Below are 20751 nucleotides of genomic sequence, written 5' to 3'. Positions count from 1 at the left end.
AGTTACAACAGCAGCACTGTCACCAACGCTCTGGATAACAGGAAAACAGCCTAACCAGCTCTGCTATAGGGCAAGTAAAATGGTCAGGAGTGAGGTGTTCTCTCATTTGTGTCTGGAAGTAGCTAGCAAGCTCGACAATTTTACCAAGTTAGTGTGGGTGCAGGACTGCCGTTGTGAGATCAGAGCACTCGGATCAACCCTATTCCTCAGCCAGAGCGTCCAGTGTAGCTCGGAATGCTCTGAGAGTGAAAAGCTCTGAATTTACGAATGGACAATCTGACAACACTCAATTTAAGAATGCCCAGATATATATATAAATATATATAAACTTAACATGCAACAATTTCTAAGATTTTACTGTGTTACAGTTCAAATAAGGAAATCAGTCCATTTAAATACATAAACGAGGCCCTAATCAATGGATTTCACATGACTGGGCAGGGGTGTAGCCACCCACTGGGGGAGCCAGGCCCATCCAATCAGAATGAGTGTTCCCTACATAAGGGATTTATTACAAACAGAAATACTCCCTCCCCCCATGAAATATGGGAAAAACAATTTATAGGTTGCATTTATATTTTTGTTCAGTGTAGATGGCACTTTTTAGATATGGAGAAATTTTGTAACCTAAGGAATACATTTTTCACTTCTCTCATTGACTTCTCAAACCCCAAACTCCGGCCTGGTCTGCTTGGTTTATTTTGTCAAGCGTTCCCGGAAGTCTCGTGATGTTGCGCATCTGGGTTTAGAAATTCTACGACTGTTTGTCAAAGAGCAGTGTAGGCAACAATCTCAGCACACAGCTACCCATGGTCACAAGCCATTCGTTCATCTCAAGCCATCATTGTGCCTGACACAATGCATCATTGTTGGACAAGATCTAATAATCTGGGACCCATTAGCAGTGGAACACTGTGACAGTTGGATAATTGAAGCCAAAGCCTAATTTGATTCCATCGTAGGCTTTTTGGGAAAGCAAGTATTTATAATTGGTGTAAACATTACCTGGGTGAAAACAAAAACACACAGTCATTAAAAAAACATGGAATCTCTCTCTTCCAAACAGGGAAGAGTGATAGCAGATATTTCACATTGGCTTCCTGGGTAGCAATGTGAACCAATGAAGCCTCATCACCAAAGAGAAAGGATATTACATTACATGTAGTTTACTAATCTAATTCTAAACTGCAAAGGAAAAAAAATATCCATTTCATTTCTCAAGATATGCAGATTCACATAAATATCTCTCTCTCTCGTGATGAAATGAGTGGATGAGTAGTGTGTAAGAGAAGAGATCATTTAGGTCTGTGTAATGCTGTGCTGTGTGGATAGAGATAATTTAGGTCAGTGTAATGCTGTGCTGTGTGGATAGAGAGAATTTAGGTCAGTGTAATGCTGTGCTGTGTGGATAGAGAGAATTTAAGTCTGTGTAATGCTGTGCTGTGTGGATAGAGATAATTTAGGTCAGTGTAATGCTGGCTGTGTGGATAGAGAGAATTTAAGTCAGTGTAATGCTGTGCTGTGTGGATAGAGATAATTTAGGTCAGTGTAATGCTGTGCTGTGTGGATAGAGAGAATTTAGGTCAGTGTAATGCTGTGCTGTGTGGATAGAGAGAATTTAAGTCTGTGTAATGCTGTGCTGTGTGGATAGAGAGAATTTAAGTCTGTGTAATGCTGTGCTGTGTGGATAGAGAGAATTTAGGTCAGTGTAATGCTGTGCTGTGTGGATAGAGATAATTTAGGTCAGTGTAATGCTGTGCTGTGTGGATAGAGATAATTTAGGTCAGTGTAATGCTGTACTGTGTGGATAGAGATAATTTAGGTCAGTGTAATGCTGTGCTGTGTGGATAGAGATAATTTAGGTCAGTGTAATGCTGGCTGTGTGGATAGAGATAATTTAGGTCAGTGTAATGCTGGCTGTGTGGATAGAGATAATTTAGGTCAGTGTAATGCTGTGCTGTGTGGATAGAGATAATTTAGGTCAGTGTAATGCTGGCTGTGTGGATAGAGATAATTTAGGTCAGTGTAATGCTGGCTGTGTGGATAGAGATAATTTAGGTCAGTGTAATGCTGTGCTGTGTGGATAGAGATAATTTAGGTCAGTGTAATGCTGTGCTATGTGGATAGAGAGAATTTAGGTCAGTGTAATGCTGTGCTGTGTGGATAGAGATAATTTAGGTCAGTGTAATGCTGTGCTATGTGGATAGAGAGAATTTAGGTCAGTGTAATGCTGTGCTGTGTGGATAGAGATAATTTAGGTCAGTGTAATGCTGTGCTGTGTGGATAGAGATAATTTAGGTCAGTGTAATGCTGTGCTGTGTGGATAGAGATAATTTAGGTCAGTGTAATGCTGTGCTGTGTGGATAGAGATAATTTAGGTCAGTGTAATGCTGTGCTGTGTGGATAGAGATAATTTAGGTCAGTGTAATGCTGGCTGTGTGGATAGAGATAATAACCCATATAGCCAGCGACTGAAGTGTTTGGACTTCAGCATGCCTGTTTGGCACTGTCTAGGGGTATCATCGGATGGGGCCACAGTGTCTCCTGACCCCGCATGTCTCAGCCTCCAGCATTTATGCTGCAGTAGTTTATCGGGGGGCTAGGGTCAGTCTGTTATATCTGGAGTATTTCTCCTGTCTTATCTGGTGTCCTGTGTGAATTTAAGTATGCTCTCTCTAATTCTCTCTTTCTTTCTCTCTCTCAGAGGACCTGAGTCCTAGGACCATGCCTCAGGACTACCTGGCCTAATGACTCCTTGCTGTCCCCAGTCCACCTGGTCGTGCTGCTGCTCCAGTTTCAACTGTTCTGCCTGCGGCTATGGAACCCTTACCTGTTCACCGGACATGCTACCTGTCCCAGAGCTGCTGTTTTCAACTCTCTAGAGACAGCAGGAGCGGTAGAGATACTCTCAATGATTGGCTATGAAAAGCCAACTGACATTTACTCCTGAGGTGCTGACCTGTTGCATCCTCTACAACCACTGTATTATTATTTGACCATGCTGGTCATTTATGAACATTTGAACATCTTGGCCATGTTCTGTTATAATCTCCACCCGGCACAGCCAGAAGAGGACTGGCCACCCCTCTAGCCTGGTTCCTCTCTAGGTTTCTTCCTAGGTTTTGGCCTTTCTAGGGAGTTTTTTCTAGCCACCGTGCTTCTACACCTGCATTGCTTGCTGTTTGGGGTTTTAGGCTGGGTTTCTGTACAGCACTTTGAGATATCAGCTGATGTAAGAAGGGCTTTATAAATACATTTGATATTATGATATATTATGATATTATTGCCTAGATAACTGCCAGGCTTCTACACTGCCTTACCAACACACCACCAAGACTCAGCTGCCAGGCTGCTACACTGCCTTACCAACACACCACCAAGACTCAGCTTTCAATTTAGAGAGGAGCTGAGAGGAGATAAGAGATTAGATGAGATAGTAGAGATACTGTCAATAACCTTAGATGTGATTTGTCTTAGAGTCACAGGGTCTGGAACTCAAGTGAATCCACCAAAGCAATATGTTTATGTACTTATTCAATATGTCTGACATATTTGTTAGTTTAAGGATTAAATGTTTTGTACATTGTCTTTACCACATTTCTTACCACTTTTGTTTGGAGGGCATTGTTGGCTTTTCCAGTCAGATTTAACCTCAGATTTAAACAACGAGAGCTCTCAAATATTACAAATGATAAAGTTGATGGAACTTCTAGAATTTCTTACATCACTCTCAGCTGGAGACTCATATTGTCTTAGATTATTCATGCTGAACTGGCATGAAATTCAACCCCTCCTAAAAATCAGAAACTGGTTGTGTCGCAGAGAGGCAGAGAGGCAGAGAGGCAGAGAGAGAGAGACAGAGAGAGAGAGAGAGAATATTATAAAAAACATTAAAGTATAGCAGTGTGTTTGTTTGCACAGGAACAGCTTGGTTTAAAAACAGGAACTAAGGACTCCTATGGAGGATTAATGGCATCTGTTGTTGTCATTAGTCAGCAGTCCAACTCACTCTGAAATGTTTCATCCATTTGGATTTGTTTGTTTCCAAAAAAGGTAAAATACATTATGAAATGGGTTGAATAACCACAACACAACCAAATAGCCTACACTCACCCACGTGTTGCCCAAGCCACAACAACACACAACAGACGTTTTCTAGAGGGGAAATTAAAATCTCACATTAAAGGGAAAAAAAAAGAAGCTTGCTGAAAGAATCAGCAACAACAGTGGCGCACAGTTTTCAATCCCTTCTGCTTGAATCCCACTCACTGAAGCTGCCCCCACCCCTCCCCCCATGCGGCTGCTTAGCAACCCCTCTCCAGCACAATACAGTGAATTAACATGCAGGGTAAAGCATGACCAGTGTTGGCTTCTCACATCCCAGAATCAGAATCACCTTTATTCACCAAATACATGTGAATGTACAGTAATTTGACTTGGTGAAATGATCCACCAGTCAGGGAGAAAATCACTCCACACGGACTCAAAACCACCAATGTCCTATCAGAGAGACCAGGAAGAGTTTATATTACTTCAAAAGATTTAACAGCTTTCACTGCTTTTTTCTATAGGTCTACTAAAGAGTATAGGCCTTAGTACAGGCCCTACTAAAGAGTACAGGCCTTAGTACAGGCCCTACTAAAGAGTACAGGCCCTACTAAAGAGAGTACAGGCCCTACTAAAGAGTACAGGCCCTACTAAAGAGTACAGGCCCTACTAAAGAGTACAGCCCCTACTAAAGAGTACAGGCCCTACTAAAGAGTACAGCCCCTACTAAAGAGAGTACAGGCCCTACTAAAGAGTACAGGCCCTACTAAAGAGAGTACAGGCCCTACTAAAGAGAGTACAGGCCCTACTAAAGAGAGTACAGGCCCTACTAAAGAGAGTACAGGCCCTACTAAAGAGAGTACAGGCCCTACTAAAGAGAGTACAGGCCCTACTAAAGAAAATACAGACCTACTAAAGAGTATAGGCCTACTAAAGAGCATAGGCCTACTAAAGAGCATAGGCCTACTAAAGAGTATAGCCCTACTAAAGATACTAAAGAGTATAGCCCTACTAAAGAGTACAGGCCCTACTAAAGAGTATAGCCCTACTAAAGAGTACAGGCCCTACTAAAGAGTATAGCCCTACTAAAGAGTACAGGCCCTACTAAAGAGTATAGCCCTACTAAAGAGTACAGGCCCTACTAAAGAGTACAGGCCCTACTAAAGAGTATAGCCCTACTAAAGAGTACAGGCCCTACTAAAGAGTACAGGCCCTACTAAAGAGTACAGGCCCTACTAAAGAGAATACAGACCTACTGAAGAGTAAAAAAACAAGAGCATAGGCTACTATTTACAAGCATATATACATATACGACTGAGAAAAAATTGCCATTCAAGCCGTCCTTAAAAGAACAAACAAGATAATATGTTAATATGCATTGCAACATAGGAGTTATTTAAAGATAGTTACTGTGACAAGTAGGCCTTAAGTACTCACTCATCGCCACCATCATGGATTGTAAACCAATGCATGCGCAGCAGATGGGCTAAAGTATGAGTCAAAAGAACCTTAAAAAAACCTAGCAGTCAAACAAGTAAATCGTTCCAATTGTGGCACCCTACAGAGCCCCACAGTGGAGGTGTCATAATACCCATGAAACCTAGCGGTTAAATAGGGAAATGGTTCCAATTGTTTTTCCTCCATTCATTTTCCCAATAGGGGATTTTAGAAACACTTAAAATAAGGGCTGTGTTTCATGCATTCTTTTCCCTGGCGTGATGTAAATCTCTCTCTAGGACAAGGTGACGTTTATCAATATATTTGCATGCATATAACCCCCCCCCCCCCCCCCACAAACAAATGTAGTACTAATTAGCTGTGCAAGTTTAAAATGGACACAATACCTGTTAGCAAAGCGTACAGGGATTTGTAGTTTTGCATGTCTACTTTGATGCTAATTAACATTTTCGAATCTGAGAGTAAATAGAGACTAATATATTGATAAACTTCACCTTGTCTGAGAGAGATTTACAAGGTAATTAAAACGTCACGTCAGGAAGAAGACAAAACACAGCCCTTATTTTAAGTGTTTTAAAAATTCCATTTATGGGGGGAAACGATTGGAACCATTTCTCTGTTTGACCTCTAGGTTTTATGGGTATTATGACATCTCCACTGAGGGGCTCTGTGGCCACTTGCAGCCGAACGGTACCTTTCCATGGTGTTGAAGTGACGCCCACTCACAGTCCAATCACTGTACCATAGCGCATCACAACCTCCCAGCTTGAAATAGCTGGTGATAGACAATGAAGACATTATTCATCAGCATAGATAAATCCTGGGAAGCAACAAAAACGGTTAGTGGGGTTATTTCGTTTTTGCTAATTACATCATACACAGTTTTTAATTAGTCACCTGATATGTTTCAGCATATGGAAATCCCCAAATTAAATTCAAACTCAAATGTTATTATAGCCTATTAGGCTACTTTGAAGAATGTTAATATATTTTCTATGGAATGTCATTCAGAATGTAGGCTATTCTACGCTACGTCGTACGTTTTCAAACGTAATTTTCCTTTAAGATGATGATGTAAGACGTTACTCCCCATTATGTTTTTCCACGCACCGCTGGAAAAACATCATCGTAACCGTTTTCACTTCGGTGCCAGCCTGGCCGTTATTTCTGCTCTCTTCTCTGCACAGCAGTTTGCAGACGTAGAGATGGGAGCGCGCTGCACCGGCGTCCGGATTCTATCTTCACTTTCAGAAAAGGACAGCACGCGCACGGCAATTTCTTTCTCTGTGGACAGCGAACGTGCCATTGATTCAGGCAGATAAAGTTACACTGGACTGTTAATAAAAAACAAGGACTGGAGCTTGCCTTGCAGAATCAAAGAAGTTGGACATTTTTATCCAGAACGGACTGAAGTGCAGAGGTGATCAATTATATTTTCGATCGATTATGGAATAATGGTGATTTCACGATGATTTCACTGTAGGATTATATTAATGGACTCAAAGCAATGGATGTGTGTAAAAATATGCGTGCACTGCATGTGGGGACCGATTTAATTCAACAGAAGACATGCACATTCCATCCCATATAGAAAACTTTTTGGGAACATCTGCGCGCCACACCTTGACCGGGATTTGGTTTTATGCATGAACTAAAAATGGCACTGAGTGAGAATTGTAAAACCCAGCCAGCTAAAGAAACAGGGTCGGTGCAAAACCCGCCGTCTGATGTTATTGAATTAAACGTGGGAGGTCAGGTATACTATACTCGTCTCCATACTTTAACAAGCATCCCCAATTCCTTACTGGGACGGTTATTCTCCACCAAGAAGGGGTCCTCGTCGAACGATTTGGCTCGGGACCTCAGGGGACGTTATTTTATCGACAGAGATGGTTTTCTGTTCAGATATGTCTTGGATTATTTGAGAGATAAACAGGTCGTCCTACCGGATCACTTCCCGGAGAAAGGGAGGTTAAAACGGGAAGCAGAATACTTTGAACTGCCCAAACTGGTCAAACTGTTGGCGTCCGAGGAATCTAACATTTTTCAGGACGACCCGTTTCATAGTGATTTCGACAACGCGTCGCTAAGCAGCGACCAGCGGATATATTCCTCATACTCTCTGGACGGGAGATATGGATACTTAACCGTCGGTTTCAAAGGCACGTGCGCGGCACCGGGGGGCAAAGACAGTCAGATTAACCCCAAATCCAAAAAAGTAGTACCCAGAATCTTCATCAGCGGAAGGATCGGCCTCGCCAAAGAGGTGTTTGGAAACACCCTGAATGAGAGCCTAGACGCAGACAGGGCTGCGGACAGGTACACCTCCCGGTTCTTCCTCCGGTTCTGTCACCTGGAGCGGGCCTTTGACATGCTGTCGGAGAGCGGGTTCCACATCGTTGCCTGTAACTCGTTGCTCACCGCCTCTTCCATCAGCCATTACGCACCTGAGAAAGTATGGTCCAATTTCACGCAGTACGTCTTCTACCGTAAGTCCTAGTTTATTTCCCCCACATAAAACACTCAACGCTTTACTTAATAGTGTCGTTTAGGTTAGGCCACCTGGTTGACTCCATGTCACAATAGATTGTGTAAGTGGATTATTTAGGTTAGGCCACCTGGTTGACTCCATGTCACAATAGATTGTGTAAGTGGATTATTTAGGTTAGGCCACCTGGTTGACTCCATGTCACAATAGATTGTGTAAGTGGATTATTTAGGTTAGGCCACCTGGTTGACTCCATAGAACAAATTCTTATTTTCAATGACAGCCTAGGAACAGTGGGTTAACTGCCTGTTCAGGGGCAGAACGACAGATTGGTACCTTGTCAGCTTGGGGATTTGAACTGCAGTCCAACGCTCTAACAACTAGGCTACCCTGCCGCCCCATGGCAGATGCATGTACTCCTGTGTTTTGTATTCATCAGAACAGGAAATGTTTCTCAAATTCTAAAATGTTAGTTCCTTAGCCCACTGTAACAGCATTTTCTTAAATTTTGCTGAAAGAAGTGGAGCTCTGTGAGGTCGTCGGCTGCCAAACCCCATTCATGTCAGTGTACGACGAGTTGTGCATTCTTTTATGGGTCTTTGTGCACCAATGTTGTACTGGACTGTCAGTTGACTAATTGTAGACAGTCTGCTGCTCTGCACAATTCGTGCCACCCTCCTAAGTCCTCTTTCATCAATTAACCATTTTCGACCACTGTTGGCTGGATGTCCTTTGGGTGGTGGAACATTCTGGATACACACGGGAATCTTTTGAGCGTGAAAAACCCAGCAGCGTTGCAGTTCTTGACACAAACCGGTTCGCCTGACACCGACTACCATACCAAAGGCTCGTAAATCTTTCTCCCTCTTAAATGGCACACATACCCAATCCATGTCTCAATTGTCTCAAGGCATAAAAACATTTCTTTAACCCGTCTCCTCCCCTTCATCTACTCTGATTGAAGTGGATTTAACAAGTGACATCAATAAGGATCATAGCTTTCAGCTGAATTCACCGGGTCAGCCTGTCATGTAAAGAGCAGGTGTTCTTAATGTTTTGTATACTCAGTGTACGTGCACTATGTTATACTGGGATGTAACCAATCAGAGATCAATCCCCAGCCGCCTGCATGAGGGAAGAAGACTTAGTAGCACACTGATATAAAGCACCAGGCATCACTTCAAGTCTCAGGCAAGGTACAGACCACCCAAGCCTATTCTACAAACCTCCTCTGCCACACACACACACACACACACACACACACACACACACACACAATCCCTACTTGGTCTCAGCCAGACAGTTGTGCCGTTTAGCTGAAGGGGAAAAGACAGTTTGGCCACTGGCGACTGACTACCTACCTTCGTTAGTAACTCATCTGGCTCATCCCTCGCTTTCTCTCTCCTCATCCCTCGCTTTCTCTCTCCTCATCCCTTGCTTTCTCTCTCCTCATCCCTCGCTTTCTCTCTCCTCATCCCTCGCTTTCTCTCTCCTCATCCCTCGCTTTCTCTCTCCTCATCCCTCGCTTTCTCTCTCCTCATCCCTCGCTTTCTCTGTGCAGAGAGAGGAGGGAGATGTTGCACCATATGGCCAATTAAAATACACCACATAATTCCAAATGGTTCCCCTCAGATTCCTGAATGAGATTCAGTTGGCAGGTCAGGCTTGGGGGTTGGGGTGGTGGAGGGTTTGAAGGAGGTGGAGTAACAAAGGATAACACATGGTTGGCTAATGATTTCCCTATGGAGTCGTTAATATCATTTTAATATAATAGGTGGGTGGAGATTGGGCATACGGTGTGGGTGATCACTGATGTCCTCTATCCTCATTGACAGACGCTTCTCCTGGACAGAGGGGAAAGGAGAGAGAGGGCGAGAAAGAGGGAGGAAGAGAGAGAGAGGTAGACCGGGTCAGAAGGAGACTGGGAAGAGGGAAAGGAGACCGGCAGAGGGAGTGGGAGAGAGAGAGGAGTGAGAGGGCAGGGAGGGAGAGTACAGCGGGAGAGAGGGAGGGAGCGCCAGAGGAAAAGGAGACTGAGAAGGAGATGGAAGAGGCAGAATAATGAAGACTAGGTCAAAAGAAGAGGAGACAGACAGGCAGAGAGAGAAAGAGAGGGTGATGGAGAGAGTGAGAAAAAACAAAGAGTCAGGGAGAGAGGCAGAGGTCAAGAGAGAGTCAGGGAGGGAGGCAGAGGTCAAGAGAGAGTCAGGGAGAGAGGCAGAGGTCAAGAGAGAGGGAGGGAGAGAGAGAGTGACTAAGTCAGACAGAGAAAGAGAGACATCGATCGAGAGGGAGAGGGGAACACTAGCGAGGGAGTGAGATGTTTCAGTCTTTGATTCTTATAAGTACTCTGGTGAACATGATTTATAGATGAATAGGACCAGTTACTACTGAAGTTAATATAACAAAATGTGTAAACAGGCAGAACACAGCACACTGATTGGAGCTCCCAGAGTGTTCTAACTGAACACAGCACACTGATTGGAGCTGTAAACAGGCAGAACACAGCACACTGATTGGAGCTCCCAGAGTGTTCTGACAGAACACAGCACACTGATTGGAGCTCCCAGAGTGTTCTAACTGAACACAGCACACTGATTGGAGCTCCCAGATTGTTCTGACAGAACACAGCACACTGATTGGAGCTCCCAGATTGTTCTGACAGAACACAGCACACTGATTGGAGCTCCCAGAGTGTTCTGATTCATGCTGTTTGTTAGTGAGACTATATTCTGAAGGTGTGTTCCACATTCACAACAGCCCTCTCTCTCTGTCTGTCTTTCTCTCTCGCTATCTCTCTCTCTCTTTCTCTTTGCCTCAAACTTCTCTCTCTGTTTATCTTTCCCCTGAGTCCCCTCTCCTCTTCCTCGTTTCCTCTCCTTCTCTCCTCTCTCTGTTTATCTTTCCCCTGAGTCCCCTCTCCTCTTCCTCGTTTCCTCTCTTCTCTCTCTCTTTCAGTCTCATCTCTTTCTCCTCTCTGTTTACTTTCCTCTCCTTCTCTCCTCTCTCTGTTTACTTTCCTCTCCTTCTCTCCTCTCTCTGTTTATCTTTCCCCTGAGTCCCCTCTCCTCTTCCTCGTTTCCTCTCTTCTCTCTCTCTTTCAGTCTCATCTCTCTCTCCTCTCTCTGTTTCCTCTCCTCTCCTTCTCTCCTCTCTCTGTTTACTTTCCTCTCCTCTCTCTGTTTATCTTTCCCCTGAGTCCCCTCTCCTCTTCCTCTCATTCTCTCCTCTCTCTGTTTCCTCTCCTCTCCTCTCCTCTCCTTCTCTCCTCTCTCTGTTTCCTCTCCTTCTCTCCTCTCTCTGTTTACTTTCCTCTCCTTCTCTCCTTCTCTCCTCTCTCTGTTTACTTTCCTCTCCTTCTCTCCTCTCTGTTTACTTTCCTCTCCTTCTCTCCTCTCTCTGTTTATATTTCCCCTGAGTCCCCTCTCCTCTGCCTCGTTTCCTCTCTTCTCTCTCTCTTTCAGTCTCATCTCTCTCTCCTCTCTCTGTTTCCTCTCCTCTCCTTCTCTCCTCTCTCTGTTTACTCTCCTCTCCTTCTCCCCTCTCTCTGTTTATCTTTCCCCTGAGTCCCCTCTCCTCTTCCTCTCCTCTCTCTGTTTCCTCTCCTCTCCTCTCTGTTTCCTCTCCTCTCCTTCTCTCCTCTCTCTGTTTACTTTCCTCTCCTTCTCTCCTCTCTCTGTTTACTTTCCTCTCCTTCTCTCCTCTCTGTTTACTTTCCTCTCCTTCTCTCCTCTCTGTTTCCTCTCCTCTCCTTCTCTCCTCACTCTGTTTCCTCTCCTCTCCTTCTCTCCTCTTTCTGTTTCCTCTCCTTCTCTCCTTCTCTCCTCTCTGTTTACTTTCCTCTCCTTCTCTCCTTCTCTCCTCTCTGTTTACTTTCCTCTCCTTCTCTCTTCTCTCTGTTTCCTCTCCTCTCCTTCGCTCCTCTCTCTGTTTACTTTCCTCTCCTTCTCTCCTCTCTCTGTTTCCTCTCCTCTCCTTCTCTCCTCTCTCTGTTCCTCTCCTCTCCTTCTCTCCTCTCTCTGTTTACTTTCCTCTCCTTCTCTCCTCTCTCTGTTTATCTTTCCCCTGAGTCGCCTCTCCTCTTCCTCGTTTCCTCTCTTCTCTCTCTCTTTCAGTCTCATCTCTCTCTCCTCTCTCTGTTTCCTCTCCTCTCCTTCTCTCCTCTCCCTGTTTACTTTCCTCTCCTTCTCTCCTCTCTCTGTTTCCTCTCCTCTCCTTCTCTCCTCTCTCTGTTCCTCTCCTCTCATTCTCTCCTCTCTCTGTTTACTTTCCTCTCCTTCTCTCCTCTCTCTGTTTATCTTTCCCCTGAGTCCCCTCTCCTCTTCCTCGTTTCCTCTCTTCTCTCTCTCTTTCAGTCTCATCTCTCTCTCCTCTCTCTGTTTCCTCTCCTCTCCTTCTCTCCTCTCCCTGTTTACTTTCCTCTCCTTCTCTCCTCTCTCTGTTTATCTTTCCCCTGAGTCCCATCTCCTCTTCCTCTCCTTCTCTCCTCTCTCTGTTTCAGTCTCATCTCTCTCTCCTCTCTCTGTTTCCTCTCCTCTCCTTCTCTCCTCTCTCTGTTTCCTCTCCTTCTCTCCTTCTCTCCTCTCTCTGTTTACTTTCCTCTCCTTCTCTCCTCTCTCTGTTTCCTCTCCTCTCCTTCTCTCCTCTCTCTGTTTCCTCTCCTCTCCTTCTCTCCTCTCTCTGTTTCCTCTCCTCTCCTTCTCTCCTCTCTCTGTTTACTTTCCTCTCCTTCTCTCCTTCTCTCCTCTCTCTGTTTACTTTCCTCTCCTTCTCTCCTCTCTCTGTTTACTTTCCTCTCCTTCTCTCCTCTTTGTTTACTTTCCTCTCCTTCTCTCCTCTCTCTGTTTCCTCTCCTCTCCTTCTCTCCTCTCTCTGTTTCCTCTCCTCTCCTTCTCTCCTCTCTCTGTCCCTCTAACCCATGTTTTTCTCCCTCTCCCTGGCTCCAGAGTAGTTGGTTTCATTCGAGAAGGAAAATAAAGTAAGAGACAAAGACAGTGCATTGTGCAGTCCTGTGCTGCCGGTCCCTATAGTTCTTTTACAGAATCCAGTGAGTCTTTGTGAGTCCTCTTAGCATCTGTGTTGGACTACAACGCCCAACAGACACCAGAGCCTACATTAGCATATGGATGGATTGACTTCATTTTCCAGCAGGCACCAGAACAGCTGTTTTACCAATTTCCTTTACTTCCTTTACTTCAATCCCTTGTTAACCCTAACCCCTTGTTACGAAAAGGCATTGTTGTTCTGTCAATGATTATCATCATGTTGTCCCAAATGGCAACCTGTTCCCTTTATATTGCACTACTTTTGACCATGGCCCATAGGGTAGTGCACTACTTTTGACCATGGCTGATAGGGTAGTGCACTACTTTTGACCATGGCCCATAGGGTAGTGCACTACTTTTGACCAGGGCCCATAGGTTAGTGCACTACTTTTGACCATGGCCCATAGGGTAGTGCACTACTTTTGACCATGGCCCATAGGGTAGTGCACTACTTTTGACCATGGCCCATAGGGTAGTGCACTACTTTTGACCAGGGTCCATAGGGTAGTGCACTACTTTTGGATGAGGTCTCACACTGAGACATCCGGTATGGATGAGGTCTCACACTGAGACATCCGGTATGGATGAGGTCTCAGTCAGAGACATTCAATATGGATGAGGTCTCACACTGAGACATTCGGTGTGGATGAGGTCTCACACTGAGACATTCGGTATGGATGAGGTCTCACACTGAGGCATTCAATATGGATGAGGTCCCACACTGAGGCATTCAGTATGGATGATGTCTCACACTGAGACATTCAGTATGGATGAGGTCACACACACTGAGACATTCGGTATGGATGAGGTCACACAATGAGACATTCAATATGGATGAGGTCTCACACTGAGACATTCTGTATGGATGAGGTCTCACAGACATTCAGTATGGATGAGGTCACACACAGACATTCGGTATGGATGAGGTCTCACACTGAGACATTCGGTATGGATGAGGTCTCACACTGAGACATTCGGTATGGATGAGGTCTCACACTGAGACATTCGGTATGGATGAGGTCACACAATGAGATTCAGTATGGTCGAGTGTCCTTGAACCTGATGATGGTTATGATTCAGTGGATGAGTTTTTATAACAGACCTGAATATGATGGAGTGGAGTTTGCACTGAGCAAACTATTGCTCTGAATGATTCAATATTCTATATACCACATTGGTGTGTGTGTGTGTGTAAATATGGATAGAAAAAGCTGCCCTCAAGGCTTCACTATAAAACTGCCACTTCATTGTAAGAGACATGATCTTATATACAGTACACTATGTGGACACCTGCTCGTCAAACATCTCATTCCAAAATGATGGGCATTAATATGGAGTTGGTCCACCCCTTTGCTGCTATAACAGCCTCCACTCTTCTGGGAAGGATTTCCTGTAGATGTTGGAACATTGTGGCAGTGACTTGCTTCCATTCAGTCACAAGAGCATTAGTGAGGTTGGGCACAGATGTTGGGCAATTAGGCCTGGCTCGCAGTCAGCATTCCAATTCATCACAAATGTGTTAGATGGGGTTGAGATCAGGGCTCTGTGCAGGCCAGTCAAGTTCTTCCACACCGATCTCGACAAACCATTCACACTACCTTTCAAAAGTTTGGGGTCACTTAGAAATGTCCTTGTTTTCCATGAAAACATACATGAAATGAGTTGCAAAATGAATAGGAACTATAGTCAAGACGTTGACAAGGTTAGAAATAATTATTTTTAATTTAAATAATAATTGTGTCCTTCAAAACTTTGCTTTCGTCAAATAATCCTCCATTTACAGCCTTGCAGACCTTTGCATTCTAGTTGTCAATTTGTTGAGGTAATCTGAAGAGATTTCACCCCATGCTTCCTAAAGCACCTCCCACAACAGTTGGATTGGCTTGATGGGCACCTCTTACGTACCATACGGTCAAGCTGCTCCCACAACAGCTCAATAGGGTTGAGATCCGGTGACTGTGCTGGCCACTCCATTATAGACAGAATACCAGCTGACTGCTTCTTCCCTAAATATTTTTTGCATAGTTTGGAGCTGTGTTTTGGGTCATTGTCCTGTTGTAGGAGGAAATTGGCTCCAACAAAGCGCCGTCCACAGGGTATGGCATGACGCTGCAAAATGGAGTGATATTATTCCTTCTTGAAGATCACTTTTACCCTGTACAAATCTCCCACTTTACCTCTACCAAAGCCCCCCCAGACCAACACATTGCCTCCACCATGCTTGACAGATGGTTCACTCCTCCAGCATATTTCCATTTTTATTAGTCTCACGAATGTTCTTCTTTGTGATCCGAACACCTCAAACTTAGATTCTCCTGTCCAGAACACTTTTTTCCCCCAATCTTCCTCTGTCCACTGTCTGTGTTTTTTTCCCCCCATCTTAATCTTTTCCTTTTATTGGCCAGTCTGAGATATGTCTTTTTCTTTGCAATTCTGCCTAGAAGGCCAGCATCACGGATTCACCTATCCACTGTTGACGTTGAGACTGGTGTTTTGTGGGTACTATTTAATGAAGCTGCCATTTGAGGACTTGTGAGACGTCTGTTTCTCAAACTAGACACTCTAATGTACTTGTCCTCTTGCTCTGTTGTGCACCGGGGCCTCCCACTCCTCTTTCTATTCTGGTTAGAGCCAGTTTGCACTGTTCTGTGACGGGAGTAGTACACGGCGTTGTACGATATCTTCAGATTATTGGCAATTTCTCCCATGGAATAGCCTTTATTTCTCAGAACAAGAATAGACTGACGAGTTTCAGAAGAAAGTTATTTGTTTCTGGCCATTTTGAGCCTGTAATCAAACCCACAAATGCTGATGCTCCAGATACTCAACGAGTTTAAAGAATGCCAGTTTTATTGCTTCTTTAAATCAGGACAACAGTTTTCAGCTATGCTAACAATTGCAAATGGGTTTTCTAATGATCAATTAGCCTTTTAAAATCATGAACTTGGATTAGCTAACACAACGTGCCATTGGAACACAGGAGTGATGGTTGCTGATAATGGGCCTCTGTACGCCTATGTAGATATTTCATAAAAAATCAGCCGTTTCCAGCTACAATAGTCATTTACAACATTAACAATGTCTACACTGTATTTCTGATCAATTTGATGTTATTTAAATGGACAAAAAATGTGAAAAACAAGGACATTTCTAAGTGACCCCAAACTTTTGAACGGTAGTGTATGTATGGACCTCGCTTTCTGCACCGGGGAATTGTCATGGTGGAACAGGAAATGGCCTTCCCAAGCTGTTGCCACAAATTTGGAAGCACAGAATCATCAAGAATGTCATTGTATGCTGTAGCGTTAAGATTTCCCTTCACTGGAACTACGGAGCCTAGCCCGAACTATGAAAAACAGCACCCAGACCGTTATTCCTCATCCACCAAACTTTACAGTTGTCTCTATGGTAGTGTTCTCCTGGCATCCGCCAAACCCAGATTCGTCCGTCGGACTGCGAGATGGTGAAGCTTGATTCATCACTCCAGAGAATGCGTTTCCACTGCTCCAGAGTCCAATGGCGGGGAGCTTTACACCACTCCAGCCGAAGCTTGGCATTGGTGATCTTAGGTTTGGGCGTGGCTGCTCGCCATGGAAATCCATTTCAGGAAGCTCCCGACAAACTGTTCTTGTGCTGACGTTGCTTCCGGAGACAGTTTGGAAATCAGTAGTGAGTGGACAGACAATTTTTACACGCTACCTGCTTCAGGACTCAGCAGTCCCGTTCTGTGAGCTCGTGTGGCCTACCACTTCACGGCTGAGCCGTTGTTGCTCCTAGACGTGTCCACATCATAATAACAGCACTTCCAGTTGACTTGTTAGAAAGGTGGCATCCTATGACGGTGCCACAGTCCCTGAGCTCTTCAGTACAGGCCATTCTACTGCCAATGTGTCTCTATGGAGATTACATGGCTATGCGCTCGATTTTATACAGCTGTCTGCAACAGGTGTGGCTGAGATAGCCGAATCCACTCATTTCAAGGGGTGTCCACATGCTTTTGCCCATGTAGTGTATGAGCATTATCAAGGCTCATGCTCATGTAGTGTATGAGCATTATCAAGGCTTCCACATCATTATCAAGGCTTCCACATCATTATCAATGCTTCCCCATCATTATCAAGGCTTCCACATCATTATCAAGGCTTCCCCATCATTATCAATGCTTCCCCATCATTATCAAGGCTTCCCCATCATTATCAAGGCTTCCACATCATTATCAAGGCTTCCACATCATTATCAAGACTTCCACATCACTATCAAGGGCATTTTTGGGGACCTTTTTAAAGAGAGAAATCCTTTTGAAGAGTGACACTAATATGGTCTCAGTTTAAAGTAAGAAACTACAACTTGTAAAGACTTTAAATGCACTAACTTGACAAGGAAATGGTTTCACTTCGCTATTCATATTGGGGATATTGAAAAGTGAGCCTGGGTCTACTTTACACGTGAAGGCCTACTAATTAGGTAGTTTTATTCCCTATATGGTGCACTACTTTTGACCAAAGGCCTATGGACCCTGTTCCTCCCTCCCTCCCTCCCTCCCTCGCTCCCTCCCTCCCTGTCCCTCCCCCCTCCCTCCATCCCTGCATGTCTGTAAGTGAAGAAAAGTGTGTTAAAGCAGAAATCCATCGACCCTGAATCTCATCACCACTAATTAGCAGCTGCAGAACAGCTGACATCTTGCTCCTGCCCGTTCCCTACACTCCCAGTAACCTCTACCCCTCTCCATCCATCTTCACTCTCTCCCTCCATGCCTCTATCCTCCCTCACTCTCTCCCTCAATCTCTCCATCTCTCCCTTTGCCTCCCTCCATCCTCACTCACTCCATCTCTCCCTCCATCCTCACTCACTCCATCCCCCCTCACTCTCTCCATCTCTCCCTCTGCCTGCCTCCCTCCCTCCATCCTCACTCACTCCATCTCTCCCTCCATCCTCACTCCCTCCACCCCCCCTCACTCTCTCCATCTCTCCCTTTGCCTCCCTCCCTTCATCCTCACTCACTCCATCTCTCCCTCCATCCCCCCTCACTCTCTCCATCTCTCCCTTTGCCTCCCTCCCTTCATCCTCACTCACTCCATCTCTCCCTCCATCCTCACCCCCTCCATCCCCCCTCACTCTCTCCATCTCTCCCTTTGCCTCCCTCCATCCTCACTCACTCCATCTCTCCCTTTGCCTCCCTCCCTCCATCCTCACTCACTCCATCTCTCCCTCCATCCTCACTCCCTCCATCCCCCTCACTCTATCCATCTCTCCCTTTGCCTCCCTCCCTCCATCCTCACCCCCTCCATCCCCCCTCACTCACTCCATCCTCACTCCCTCCATCCCCCCTCACTCTCTCCATCTCTCCCTCCATCATCACTCACTCCATTCCTCCCTCCCTCCCTCCCTGTCCCTCGCTCCCTCCCTCCCTGTCCCTCACTCACTCCATTTCTCCCTCCATCCTCACTCCCTCCATCCCCCCCTCACTCTCTCCATCTCTCCCTTTGCCTCCCTCCCTCCATCCTCACCCCCTCCATCCCCCCTCACTCTCTCCATCTCTCCCTTTGCCTTCCTCACTCCCTCCATCCCCGCCTCCCTCCCTCCATCCTCACCTATAATGGACTAATTGTTAATTTAAAATGTGTCCCAAATGGCACCCTATTCCCTACACCGTGCACTAGTTTTGACCAGAAGTAGTGCACTATCTAGGGAATAGGATGCCATTTGGGTCACGGATTGCATCATTGATCTCATCCAGGTCCCTGGTCTGAATGATGTCTTTGTTAGACAGTGATTGTAATCAGTGTGTTCTCACCTAGAGGTGGACACCTGTCCGTGTTTCTGGGGATAAATGACCAGTGAAGGTTTAAGTTTAGACCAGCGGCGTAGCGTAGTTCTGAGGATTTTATAACGCCCGTGGCTCAGGCTATATGCACTATTTAGTTGTTGTGTTTGTAGAATGGATGTGTCTTGTTGGTAATTAGCTATATACCGTGTGGGTTTGGTTCAAACAAAAGGACAATTTTGTAATTGAGGCCCTACAGTTTCTTTCCTTCTTTACAGTGACACTCTGTCTTCTCCTTCTCATCTCGGTCTCTGTCAAGACATATACCTTGTCACAGGCCAGCTCATAGCCTGTGGCAAAAATGAGGGGACATGAACAACTGGTGTACGCCAATCAAAAAGGTTCTTTATTGTAAACCAAAACTATTAACTTTAAACAAAGGTAAAGGAATGAGGTGTGAAAGTATCATAATGTAAGGTGTATGTAAAGTGCAGGGATGCATGAATCTGTGTGTGTGAATGACTGAGTGAAAACTAAGTAAAACTACAAAGGAACAAACAAACAAAACAGGATCATACCTGGAGGAGCAGAGAGAGAGAGACAACAGTGATTAGTGAAACAGTTTAAATACTCTGATCCCAGGTGACTCCAATCACTAACGACCCTCCTCTGCCTGCAGGAGGAACCGCCCCTGCACTGCAGAGGAGGGGCCGTGACAACATGTTGACAAGAGCTCTTAAAACTCTCCAGACACTATCCTTCTCTCCCTGTCTCATCCCTCTCTCCCTGCCTCATCCCTCTCTTCCTGCCTCATCCCGCTCTCCCTGCCTCATCCCTCTCTCCCTGTCTCATCCCTCTCTCCCTGTCTCATCCCTCTCTCCCTGCCTCATCCTTCTCTCCCTGCCTCATCCTTCTCTCCCTGTCTCATCCCTCTCTCCCTGCCTCATCCTTCTCTCCCTGTCTCATCCCTCTCTCCCTGCCTCATCCCTCTCTCTCTGCCTCATCCTTCTCTCCCTGTCTCATCCCTCTCTCCCTGCCTCATCCCTCTCTCCCTGCCTCATCCCTCTCTCCCTGCCTCATCCCTCTCTCCCTGCCTCATCCCTCTCTCCCTGCCTTATCCCTCTCTCCCTGCCTCATCCCTCACCATGTCTCATCTCGCTCTCCCTGCCTCATCCCTCACCCTGTCTCATCCCTCTCTCCCTGTCTTAGTGTCTCATCTCTCTCTACCTGCCTCATCCCTCTCCCTGTCTCATCCCTCTCTCCCTGTCTGTCTCATCCCTCTCTCCCCTCTCCTTGTCTCATTCCTCTCTCCGTGTCTCATCCCTCTCTCCCTGTCTGTGTCTCATCCCTCTCTCCCCTCTCCTTGTCTCATTCCTCTCTCCGTGTCTCATCCCTCTCTCCATGTCTATTCCCTCTCTCCATGTCTCATCCCTCTCTCCGGCTCATCCCTATCTTCGTCTCATCCCTATCTCCATGTCTCATCCCTCTTTCCCTGTCTCATCCCTCTTTCCCTGTCTCATCCCTCTCTCCGTCTCATCCCTCTCTCCCTGTCTCATCCCTCTCTCCCTGTCTCATCCCTCTCTCCCTGTCTCATCCCTCTCTCCCTGTCTCATCCCTCTCTCCCCGTCTCATCCCTCTCTCCCTGTCTCATCCCTCTCTCCCTGTCTTATCCCTCTCTCCCTGTCTCATCCCTCTCTCCCTGTCTCATCCCTGCCTCATCTCACTCTATCAGCGAGGAGCTATGCTTATGGAGGAATGGAGAGATGAGGGGATGGGGGAGCTAGGACTGGGGAAGGGACATCGCCTTGCCTGTATCTTCCCGCCAGTAAGACACACAGCCAGTCATGTGTGTGCCTTCCAACTTCCGCTTGTCATTGTCAATCAGAAAGATGTAATTGTCACTTTGCCAGTGAACAGCAAGGCTGGTGATGAGTCAGACCAGCACGACT

The 20751-nt window shown here is 45.7% G+C and overlaps 1 protein-coding gene across 1 annotated transcript in view; it reads left to right on the top strand.

Moving 5' to 3' along the window:
• Positions 1 to 6225: 6225 nt before the first annotated feature.
• LOC110489168 (BTB/POZ domain-containing protein KCTD16) overlaps positions 6226 to 20751 on the top strand; it is a 37079-nt gene continuing 22553 nt past the window's right edge. The window contains exon 1 of the mRNA XM_036943371.2: positions 6226 to 7994. Coding sequence (XP_036799266.2) covers positions 7148 to 7994 — 847 coding nt within the window. The 5' untranslated portion in view covers positions 6226 to 7147. The remainder of the gene's footprint in view (positions 7995 to 20751) is intronic.

This window comes from Oncorhynchus mykiss, chromosome 14 (genome assembly GCF_057628025.1).
Source record: "Oncorhynchus mykiss isolate SJ-2025 chromosome 14, ASM5762802v1, whole genome shotgun sequence".
NCBI classification, from domain to species: domain Eukaryota; kingdom Metazoa; phylum Chordata; class Actinopteri; order Salmoniformes; family Salmonidae; genus Oncorhynchus; species Oncorhynchus mykiss.
This window is presented reverse-complemented; position numbering and strand designations above follow the sequence as displayed.